Source organism: Phyllostomus hastatus, unplaced genomic scaffold (assembly GCF_019186645.2).
Source record: "Phyllostomus hastatus isolate PE091 unplaced genomic scaffold, TTU_PhHast_1.1 phas_contig_151, whole genome shotgun sequence".
NCBI lineage: Eukaryota > Metazoa > Chordata > Mammalia > Chiroptera > Phyllostomidae > Phyllostomus > Phyllostomus hastatus.
Genome location: NW_025333616.1, coordinates 570,164 through 580,714, shown reverse-complemented (window position 1 = coordinate 580,714; position 10,551 = coordinate 570,164). Strand labels below are relative to the sequence as shown.

Sequence of the window (10,551 nt, the reverse complement as noted above, 5' to 3'; positions counted from 1 at the left end):
CAGCCCCACAAAGTCTGATGCCCTCTGTCATCCTCATCACTCACATGGCCCTGACTTCTGATGGAATCCCATACCAGAAGCATTCAGATCTACAAGAGGATGACCCAGATGACTGTATGTCTTGGGACAATAACCCCAGCTACCACAGTTTTTGTGAAGATTAAGTGCAAACTCCCTCCAAGGACTCTACCTGTCTGGAATAAAATAGAGACTCAGTAATAGCTTAGTTATATGTTGTTTTAGATTTAGAGTTAAGATCACCACATGAAGGTGGAATGCGGGGGGGAAGATTACAAATCAAAGCTACATGTTTACCCAGGAAAAGAGTTGTTGTGAGCATGTAGTAAGCTTCAACCTGCCTGCCAATTTGGGACAATGATGAAGAAGGGTGGGAGTGAGAGAGGATGAAGAAGGTGAAGGGATTCAAAATCACAGTGACACAAGGAAGCCACATGTTGGCTGGTCACCACACAATGCAATATACAGATGATATAACAGAGAATAACACGCTTAAAACCTATGTAATGTTATTCATAGTTAACACCACCCCAGTTAACTTAATTTAGAAAAAGACCAATGTGTGACTACAGCCAATGTGACATCTCCTTTAGGTTCAACATTGACTGATCTCCAGGAACAGAATCCGTGCCAACATGACCTTAAAGAAACACACAGAAACAGGGCAAATGATAGTCCTGCAACAGCCCCTCCAGCGAGGTCCATCTGGAACATTTTGCACACTGGGCAGTTGGCACTTTTCAGAAACTTATTGTCATTCCTGCCACTTTGGATACGAAGAAGGGAACACAGAATTGACAGAAGAGGACCACATGTTCCCATGGTATTTCAGAGCAGACCTCAGGTTGGAAATTATTTATTTCTTCTTCTCTACCCTGTGGTTATCTTACCCCATCCATTGCACAAAAGATGGAAATGGAGCACAGAATATACAAATCAGATTAGACACACAGCAGGCTTTTTTTTTTTTCGAGCAGCAGTGTCAAGGCACACCCTGTCATTTAGAAGCAAGAGCCATAAGCTCACAGAGTATTTCAGAGCACATCTTGGGAACTACTTCTGACCTGCTTTTTCTCTGTGCTCCCTGCTCACTGTGCACTTTAAACAGAAAGATTAAATGCTCCTGTGAAACTGAGGACAGAAAATAGGGACAAAGTTGGACTGGTGATACTCTGAAAGTCAGATAACTATCATCTTCATGACTGAGCTGCATCTGCAAGACTCACCCAGAAGAAGTTGTGAAATGTCTTCTTTCACTCTGGGGGTGAGACTCAAGGCCACTGCACCACTTCCTGCTGCCTGGCATTCCTCTTAGAGAAGTCTGTGCTCATAACGCAGCAACACTGGGGCAGGTGGCCAGCCAGAACCCTCGATCATGTCCCTGGTCCTGCCCACTCTGCTCTGTCTCGGTGAGTCTAGACAGAAGGGTCAGGTGCAAACACAAGGCTACAGGGGGCAGGTTGATGGTTCTATAAGACGGGGCTCTTCTCCATTAAGTGGAAGAAAACAAAACAGAAAGGAACTCATAATCACAGAGAGCTGACTGACATTTGCCAGAGGGGAGGGAGAACAGGGGGCTGGGTGGAAAAGGTGAAGAAATTGAGAAGTGCAGGTTGGTGGTTATAAAATACTCATGGGATGTAAAGGACGGCACAGGAAATATAGTCAATAATATTGTAATAACTGTGTGTACAGTACAAGGTGGGTGCTGGAAATATCAGAGGACACTTTATAAAATACCTGATGGTCTGACCACCATGCTGTACACCTGAAACTGATACAAAATAACATTGAATGTGAACTGTAAATGAAAAATATTGTTTTAAAGACTGAGCTGTTATCACCTGCTCTTTTCTTCTAGCACTGGTTTTGGGTCAGAGCACACAGGCTCAGAAAGGTGAGTATTTGTTTATATTATTTTTTATTTGTATCTTTTTTCTTATTATGAGGTGAGTATTTTTTTAATGTTCCAAGGACTGAGTTGGGTTTGGCCAGATATCAGCTCTCCTGGCCACTGGGATGAGGCATGTTTGCCTTAACCTTGTGTCTGTAAGTGTGCAGGCAGTGGGGAATGGCATGAGAAACAAATACACCTGTCCACTTCTCACCTGTTCTTCTAGGAGCTTTACCCCAACCTAATATCACAGCTCAGCCTGGATTCATAGTTCTATCTAATGAACCTGTGACCATCCAGTGCCAGGGGCTTACAGAAGCTGAAGCATACAAGATATTTAAAGAGGGAGGACCTGAGCCTAGGGAAGCTGAGACGTCCACTTTGCATATCAAAGAGATGAAACCAGACCAGACAGGACTGTACCACTGTTCCTACAAAAGTGGAAAACTCTGGTCCCCATGCAGTGTCCCCCTGACATTGGTCATGACAGGTGAGTGACACATGGGCAGCAGGGCCAGGTAGGACCCTTTGCAGGGGGAGAAGCAGGCTCTCAGATAGGAAGGCTGAGTCTCTGGGAAGGAACCAGGGTGGTGCAGAGAGGGCTTCCCTCAGGGTGGGACAAGATAGCTGGAACCCAGAGCCCCATATCTTGTTGGGAAACAGAAAAGACAATGAATGTACATGACCTCCCTTTGTCACTGAACTTCCCTCTTTCTCAGGAACTTATGCCAAACCCTCACTCAGCAGCATGAGTGACACTGTGGTGGCTTCAGGAGATGAAGTGATGTGGAAGTGTTTTTCAAAACTCAAGTTTGATAGATTTATTCTCATCAAAGAAGATGGATTTCACACCATCCAGAATGAAAGCTCCACATGCCAGGACAATCAATGCCAGGCCATCTTCCACAGGGGTCCTGTCACCCCCACACAGGCAGGGACCTATAGGTGCTACGGTGCCTTCAACTGCTACCCCTATGTGTGGTCTCAGCCCAGCAACCCATTAGAACTTGAGGTCAAAGGTGAGGAAACTCGTTTGTCTTCATGTCCCCACGTGAGGTTGATGATGTCCAGTTAGAGGGGAGGTTGGGGAAAAGAGGGCAGTTAAGGGGGTGGCAGTGTCAGCACCCTGTTCTTGGACAGGAAGCTGTGAGGTCACCCTCACCCCTCACCCACCCTGCAGCCCTCCCACCCTGTGCCCGGGCCTGTGGGTCATTGCAAGTCTTTGCACAGAGAGCCTGAGTGGAGATAATGAAACCAGCCCATTTTGTCCCCATTTGCAGAACTTCCTGATGGTTCCACCAGACCCACAGACCCCAGACCTACACAGGGTGAGTCACTGGTGTGTGTAAAGAATTCAAAGAACAAGTTTTCATACCTCTTCTCACAGACTTGGAGTAAAAATAGTATTTATCAGAAACAGAGTCAGCTTTTCAAGAGGACTCCTGGTCCTGGCTTGGTAGCTCAGTTTGTTAGAGCATCGTCCCGTACGCCAAGGCTGCAGGTTCAATCCCTAGGCACTGTGTATATGAGAATCCACCAACAAATGCATCAATAAGTAGAACAACAAATCATTGTTTCTCGCTCCTCCTCCTCCTCCTCCTTCTCCTCCTCCTCCTCCTCCTTCTTCTTCTCTCCCCCCCCCTCACATATCCTCAGGTGAGAATTTTTTTTAAATGACTCTTGAGCCAAGACCTCTGCAGTTGTGGCCACCATCTCTGCATCCCTACATGCTGAGAAGAATTTAGTATGAATTTGCCTTGCCTGCAGTCCCACAACACATTTCTATCAGTACCTGTGATATGCGTGTGTTGTGGGACCATTCATAGAGAAATAGACACATGCGTTTTCAAAGGCAGATGAGATGAGGTGAGGAGTTCTGTCTTGGACTTGTGCTTCTGAGAAAGCTGTGCATTATCTTACATGCCTTCAAAGTTAGCTTATAAATGTTGAGCTACAAGAGTTCACTGCAGATACAGGTACAGAATTGATGAGCATAAAGATTGCAAAGGACATAGGGGAGAGAAAGAAGAACATCCTAAGGTGAAACATAACGCAAGCAAAAAAAAATCTATTGGATTAAAAACTACATAAGGGATGGGTAGAACAGGGGCTGAAAGGCTATGACCAAGGGCTAAGTCCAGCTCACTGCCCATTTCATTAGAAATCCTTTTACTGTGAGGGTAGGTAGAAGAAGGTAAAGGGAGAATAAATGGTGATGGAAGGACACTTGACTTGGGGTGAACACACAGTACCATATACAGGTGATGTATTATAGAATTGTACCCCTAAGCCCTGCCTGGCATGGCTCAGTGGATTGAGTGCTGGCCTGAGAACCAAAGGGTCTCTGGTTCAATTCCCAGTCACTGCATAGGCCTGGGTTGTGGGCCAGGTCCCCAGTTGGGGGGGTGTGAGAAGCCACCATACATTGATGTTTCTCTCCCTTTCTCCATCCCTCCCTCTCTTTCTAAAAATACATAAATAAAATATATTTTTAAAGAATTTTATATAGATGCCCCTGAAACCTATATAATTTTATTAAGCAATGTCACCCCAAGTAGGGAAGGAGAGAGTAATGGGGAAGGGGAGGAAATGGAGACAACTGTAATTGAACAAAAATAAATAAGTAAATAAATAAGAAATCATTTTTGGGGGCTCTAGCATGCATTAACCATACTTCTATTGGAATCTCACCAACATGTAAAGAATTTTTTATGTGTAGTTTTGGCTGCAGCAAATGCATATTTCCCACAAATTTTGACATAGCAGCTCAATTCTTAGTTCTTGAAGTATGCTCTCCCATTAGCTTTGCTATCTTTACACTCCTTCTAATTTTTCATTCACTCTACTGGAGTCACATTGATTAATAACATTATATGAGTGTCAAGCATACAGTTCTGTGGTATATCATGTGTATATTGCATCATGTGCCCACCACTCCAAGTCAAATCATCTTCCATCACCATGTATTTGACCCCTTCACCCTCTTCCACCTCCCCCAACTCCCCTTCTCTCTAGTAACACCATACTATTATCTGTGTCTATGAGTTTTTGTTTGTTTGTCTTGTTTGTTTGTTGCTTTCAGTTTTATATCCCATTGCTTTCAGTTTTATATTCCACATAGAAGAGAAATCATATGGTTCTTGGCATTTTCTGATTGGCTTAGCCTGATATTCACCCACCATGCAGCCCTGCTACCCTGTGCCCAGGCCTGTGAGGGCATGTGGGTCATTGCAAGTTTGTGCACAGAGAGCCTGAGTGGAGATAATGAAACCAGCCCATTTCGTCCCCATTTGCAGAACGTCCTGATGGTTCCACCAGACTCAGAGACTCTGGACCTACACAGGGTGAGTCACTGGTGTGTGTACAGAATTCAAAGTACAAGTTTTCATGCCTCTTCTCTCAGATTTGGAGTAAAAGTAGTATTTATCAGAGATTTATCTCATCTGGCTCTTCCCTGAGCTGTTCTTTTCTCTACCCCAGGGGTCAGCAAACAATGCCTGTCAGGCACCAGATTGTAAGTGATTTGGGCTTTGTGAGCTGTGGTCACCTTTGCAACTACTCACCTCACAGACAACCTCAGAAGAGAACACAGTCATGTGCTCCCACGAAGCATCACATACAAGCACTGAAATTTGTTTTCAGATGTTTGTACATGTCATGAACTATTCTCCTTCTCTTTTTCTTTCCTCTATTTTTATTGTTGGCACTATTACAGTTGTCCCTATTTGACCCCATCCTCCCAGCCCTCCCCCCACTTCCCTGGGCTTCACCACCCTGTTGTCTGTGTCTATGGGTTATGCATGTACATTCTTTAGCTAATGTCTTCACCTTCTTTCATCCATCCCCCCATTCCCCTCTGACAGTGATGTCCATGCCTCTGTTTCTATTTTGTTTGTCAGTTTACTTTGCTCATTCAGTTCCATGTATGAGTGAGATCATATGTATTTGTCCTTCTCTGACTGTCTTATTTCACTTAGCATAATAATCTCAATTTGTGTCAACAGTTTAAAAATGCAAAAATCCATTCTAAAGGCCAGGTCCACACACACAAAAAAAACAGCTGATCTCTATATTGATACAAATTTCCATATACAAGCTCTCTCTTTTGAATATAAGAACTTTACTGAAGTCAATGCAATTAAATTTATTGAAAGCTTAAAAGGGGGAAACTTGAACACCTCTTTAAGTGCAGGACTAAAGGCAAAGTGGACTCTTCCTGGATGTGGTAGTCAGACAGGTATGTGTCCATCTTCCAGATGTTTCTCTGCAAAGCTCATCCTCTTCTGGTCAGTAGGGATGTTCTCTTTGTCTTGGACCTTGGCCTTGACATTCTCAATCATGTCACTGGGCTCCACCTTCAGTGGAGGCCTTTCTGTTAAGGTCCTCATGAAGATCTGCATCCCACCCTTGAGGTGGACATGCAAAACCAAGAGAACATGCCCGCTGACCAGCAGAGGTTGATCTTTATTGGGATGCAGCTGAAAGATGGCACACCCTGCCTTACTACAATACCCGAGTTCTTTCTTCTTTTCTTTTTTAAATCCTCACCTGAGGCTATATTCATTGAGTTTAGAGAGAGAGGAAGGGAGGGAGAAAGAAAAGAAGAAGGAGCAATGTGAGAGAGAGACATCGATCAGTTGCCTCCTGTACATGCCCTGACCGGGAATCAAGACCTAACCTGCAACCTTTTGGTGTATGGGACAGTGCTCCAACCAACTGAGCCACCTGGCCAGGGCCAAGTTCTTTCTCATCTGTGATTTCATGAATGAAGCAAAGGAGGTGATCAAAGCCATTCCTCTTTCTAAAAAACAGGGTATTAACCTAAAAGGCTTATTAATTAAGGGTATTAATTAAAGGCTTTTCCAAATGAGAGGCAAGTAACATTTATTGAGATCAATAAGAATAGCTGTTTGGGAGTCTTCAATTCAATCAGAAGGCCTAATAGTTTTCCAATGAGGAGACAAAGCCAATGGGCCTTTATGAGAAAGGGAAGGAGAACAATTCATAAAAGGAAGACATTGCTATTGGTGCAGATAACATAATTAGTGATGTTGTCATCATACTAAAGGGTGTCTGTCATTCACCTGCATTCCTCAAAGTCCAATCAAACATGAATGGGAGTTTGCAGCCAAGAAAGTAAAGGTTTATTTTAAGGAAATGGCATGAAATATGGAGCCACAGCTGAACTAATGCTCCAAGACCTGGCTCTTAGATGGCTTCTAGGGGGTGTGTTATACTAAAAAACATCATTAATCATAGTAACTAAGGGTTCTAGTTAGGGTCGTGGTCTCCCCTGATTGGTCTGCACTAGGGCAGGAAGTAGGTGGTCACTGCATCAGGCCCTGATGTCAACCAGGGCATCGCTCCATCTGATTGGTGGGTCTGGAGCTGAAACACAGCTAAGGCCTAGATGTTATCTCTAGTTCAACTGAAACTCTGTCTCAGTGGTTAACAGATCCGAGGCTTTGTCCCCAAGGGTATTTAATGCTGACCAGAACCTCATTGTCTTCAGGGCTTAATGATTAAAGTAGTAGATGTTTCAAGGGAGAGGGAGGGGGGAATGAGTCAGGGTGCCGGAGGAGGCCAGTTTTGAATCAAAAGGACAAAAAGGGAGAAAAGGTCCCATTAAAGAAATGAAGTTTCTGTATGGTTATAATGTTAAAGCTGAACAATGTTTGATGTTTTGTTTTGTTTTGTTTTTAGATTTTATTTATTTGTTTTTAGAAAGAGGAGAAAGAAGGGAGAGAGGGAGAGAAACATCAATGTGTGGTTGCGTCTAGAGTCCCTCCTACTGGGGACCTGGCCTGAAACCCAGGGATAGACCCTGGCTGGAACTCGAACCAGTGACCTTCTGGTTCTCAGGCCAGCACTCAATCCACTGAACCACACCAGCCGGGGCAACAATGTGTTGTTGTTGTTGTTGTTGTTGTTTAATTTTAAGCCAAGGAGTCATCAGCCCAGTAGTCATAATATTGGCCCTCTTCTTGTCTTGCAAACAGTTGTTTGGGACACAGGGCTGCTAAGACCCAATCCAAGGGTTCCTTTGCCCTCTTTTTCACATTCCAGGGTTTGAGCTGTACAATGTGCAAGGCAGCTGCTCTGATCTGGCAGCTCTGGATCCGTGTTAAAGTGACTCCACTCATATTACAGGAATCAGCCCTCAGCAGGCAGTCGGGATGGGGTCTGCAAGAGCACACAGTAACTGCACCTTCTGTGAAGGTCCTTCAGACAGGGCAGCTGCTCCAACACTCTCTTGTCCTTTGCAGGCCCATCCCAAAACCTGCCTCTTCTGATTGGCGTGCCAGTGGCCATCCTGCTGTTTCTTCTCCTCGTCCTCCTTTTCTTATGCATCCGCCATCGCAAAGCCAAAAACAGTACGTCCTAGAGGGAGGGAGGGAGACATGGGCAGAGCCCCCTGTGCTGCAAATCCTATGTGGAAAAGGGGGAGGGGCATTTGCTCAGGGAGGGGTGGTGAGAGAGCCAGCAGTGTGGAGATGTAGGCTGATCTGCTAGCCCCAGCTGTCGGTGTAATTATCTTCTGAGCGCTCCTATCTGTGAAGTCAGAAGACAGGGCCCGGACATCCACAGTGGCCTCTCTGAGAACATGACCACCTGTGTTCTGGCTGTGCTAACAGAAATAGACTGGGAGGCTGAGGCAGCGTTCAGTTCTCACAGTTCTGAGGGCTGGGAGGTCTGCGGTTGAAGGTGCTGGTGGTTTGGGTCCTGGGGGTGGGGAGGGCATTCTCTTGCAGGTAGCCACCTTCCTGCTGGGTCCTCGCAAGGTGGCAGGGAGAGAGCTGGAGTTCTGGCCTGCTGCTACAAGGGCACTAACCCCACTAGGAGAATTCCACCTCTAAGACCCCATCTAAACCCAGCCATCTCTCAGCAGGCGGCACCACTGCCCAATACTGTCCCAGGGCGGGTTAGGGTGTCAGCATATCTACTGGGGGGTGGGGTGGTATCCAGCATGCTGCCCCTAACAACTACCTCTTCCCTCCAGAAGCCACCAAGACAGGGAGACAGGCACAGGCAGCAGAATCAAGGAATAGACAGGTAAGAGTTTCCTCCTCTGCTCTGCCCTCCAACAATTCTCGGGTCCCCAACATCACACCACCATATCATAGTCTCCATTCCTTCCTCAGGCCCCTGAAACTAGAGACCCACAGGATGTCACCTATTTGCAAGTGGCCTTCAATGGCCCTAACCAGGGGACATTTTCAACACTCAGACAGACCCACACCAACGAATATGCAACCATTGTCCCAAAATGAGCTCTGCTTTGGACAGTAAAACATAGAGCTGCCTGTTGGAAGGTTCCTCCTCTGGAGTCACTGTTTCTGTATCTGAGGCTGCTGACCTGGCCAAGGGGACCCACATGACCCCCTGAATCTGGAGACCTGAACACTATCACCCAGTAAGTTCCAGAAGCTCTACTACAATTGTCCAGCAATTTCCAGGACACTGCAAAGTTACTGGGACAATGACAGAGTGGTTTTTGTATGTTTTCATTGATTAAAAAAATAGACTTCAGTACTTTCGGGTGCCAGGTTTTATGTTACAGTCTAGAAGCACAGAAAAGATCCTAAATTCATTCCTCTCGTCAAAAATGTGAGATCTAGTGCAGGGCTCCGGAGATGATCACCCAGAGGCCAGCTCTGGCAAGCCACGTGATTTTTTTATACAGCACCTACATTTTACTTTTTTTTGTATTTTTAGTGTTCATATATATATATAATGTCAATGTAAGAATATATTCACTTTTCTTGTGCGGGGGGCGGCCATGGTGGTGGAGTGAAAATGGAGAGAACTGTACTTGAACAACAATTTTTAAAAATGTAAAAAAAAGAAAAATCCAAATTTGTAGGGAATTTTTGTAAGAGTTTATTTGAGCCAAACTGATGTCATATGCCAGAGGGCTAGATGTCAAATGCTCTGGGAATAATAATTTTGTGGGGTTTTTTATGCATTTGAAATTAAGAAGGGAATAGAAGGAAGATTACACTGAAGTGGGAGAAAACAAGGCAGATATAAGATTACAGGATAGTAAGAGTACGTGCTCTCCCATTTGAACTCACACGCAAAACAGAGACAGACTCAAGGAGAGCAGATGACAGCTGGTCGGGGGATGGGGTGAGGGGGTGGAGGGATTGAGCAAAAAGGAAAAAAGGACTCATGGACAAGGACAATCATGTGATTGCTGGGGGCGGGGGTTATAAGGGAACTACATGGTAGTGGAAAAATATAATAAAGATTAAATTTTTTTTAATCCACAAGACAAAAAAAGATTATGTGCTCTCTCAGGGGTTGTCACAGCTTATTTCAAAGGTATGTTAACCTCTATGCACAGAAACTGCACACAGAGCTTGCTTAAGGCAAAGATAAACCTTTGACTAAAGAACTCATAGGCCTGAGGGGGTAGGTGACTACCCAGTTAGGAATTTATTATCGGATCACCCTGTGAAGTCACTTTCCCTAAAACTCCTTTTTCATTTGCAATAACATAAAATGTACCACTTGAACCATTTTTAAGTACAGGCTTCAGTAACACACTGTTGTACAACCATCACCAACAGTACATCTTATATGGCTGAAAAAAATCAAAAGAAGAATATTTTTAAGACTTTATTCACTTATTCTTA

General features: G+C 44.7%; 1 protein-coding gene across 1 annotated transcript; it reads left to right on the top strand.

Annotated features, from left to right (window-relative positions):
• The first annotated feature begins 1,331 nt into the window (after positions 1 to 1,331).
• Positions 1,332 to 10,051, top strand: LOC123813389 (leukocyte immunoglobulin-like receptor subfamily A member 5). The gene is made up of 9 exons (XM_045830381.1): positions 1,332 to 1,427; positions 1,880 to 1,915; positions 2,139 to 2,402; positions 2,632 to 2,931; positions 3,193 to 3,240; positions 5,209 to 5,256; positions 8,179 to 8,286; positions 8,913 to 8,965; positions 9,055 to 10,051. Exons 1-9 carry the CDS (start codon positions 1,394 to 1,396, stop codon positions 9,181 to 9,183), a joined length of 1,020 nt encoding a protein of 339 aa, XP_045686337.1. The 5' UTR covers positions 1,332 to 1,393; the 3' UTR covers positions 9,184 to 10,051.
• Positions 10,052 to 10,551: the final 500 nt, after the last annotated feature.

What these genes read in the sequence shown, in the direction of transcription:
- LOC123813389 (XM_045830381.1), top strand. Translation starts at nt 1,394, where the DNA reads ATGTCCCTGGTCCTGCCCACTCTGCTCTGTCTCG. An exon ending in GCCCACTCTGCTCTGTCTCG is followed by an intron (nt 1,428 to 1,879) that starts GTGAGTCTAGAC and finishes CTTTTCTTCTAG; the next exon opens with CACTGGTTTTGGGTCAGAGC. An exon ending in CCATCGCAAAGCCAAAAACA is followed by an intron (nt 8,287 to 8,912) that starts GTACGTCCTAGA and finishes TCTTCCCTCCAG; the next exon opens with AAGCCACCAAGACAGGGAGA.